Source organism: Sinocyclocheilus rhinocerous, unplaced genomic scaffold (assembly GCF_001515625.1).
Source record: "Sinocyclocheilus rhinocerous isolate Xijiao unplaced genomic scaffold, SAMN03320098_v1.1 C35946347, whole genome shotgun sequence".
NCBI lineage: Eukaryota > Metazoa > Chordata > Actinopteri > Cypriniformes > Cyprinidae > Sinocyclocheilus > Sinocyclocheilus rhinocerous.
Window position 1 is genome coordinate 1 of NW_015768513.1, and position 719 is coordinate 719.

At 36.4% G+C, this 719-nt stretch overlaps 1 protein-coding gene across 1 annotated transcript; it reads left to right on the forward strand.

Moving 5' to 3' along the window:
* Positions 1–263: 263 nt before the first annotated feature.
* Positions 264–620, forward strand: LOC107735287 (tyrosine 3-monooxygenase-like; the record flags this gene model as incomplete). The annotated part of the gene is made up of 2 exons (XM_016547022.1): positions 264–438; positions 532–620. Coding segments are annotated over 2 exons (264 nt in total), but the record flags the coding sequence as incomplete, so codon positions are not given.
* Positions 621–719: the final 99 nt, after the last annotated feature.

Here is a 719-nt window from a genome sequence, read left to right on the forward strand (position 1 = left end):
TGCTGGTATTTTACCGTAAATGTCACAGATTTTTTTTACAGTGTATACATATACATCTGTCCATACATACACAAATATATATCCATACGCATTCACATACAATAAACATAAAATTAGGAAACATACAAGTACAATTGCAACAAAAAAAAAAAAATCCTATCATTACAGTTTTCTCTGTCTGATGACATTACTACAATATATGCATGTATTTCTTGTAGTTTCTTTTAATTCTTATTCTGTTGTTCAACTACTGAACACCACAGACATTTGAAGCCAAGATCCACCATCTTGAGACCAGACCGAGCCGAAAACCGAAGGACGGTCTGGAGGATCTGGAGTATTACGTTCAGTGTAAGGTGCACCTGTCAGACGTGAGCACACTGGTCAGCTCTCTCAAGAGAAGCGCAGAGGACGTCAAAACCACTAAAGAGGTCAAATGTGAGTTTATTAAAGCAGAACGTTGCTCTGTTTTATCTTTTGCTTATCTGAATGTCAGTTACGCTTAGCTTTTCTACTTTTGTCTTTTTCCAGTTCATTGGTTTCCAAGAAAAATCGCTGAACTGGATAAATGCCATCATCTCATCAACAAATTTGATCCGGATCTGGATCAGGATCATCCAGTAAGTGTTGGATTGATTCTTCTCTTCTTCTAAAATAAATACACACTCATTTACCTGAAATTTGTAATGTCTTTCATATTTAACTCTTTCCCTGCCAGC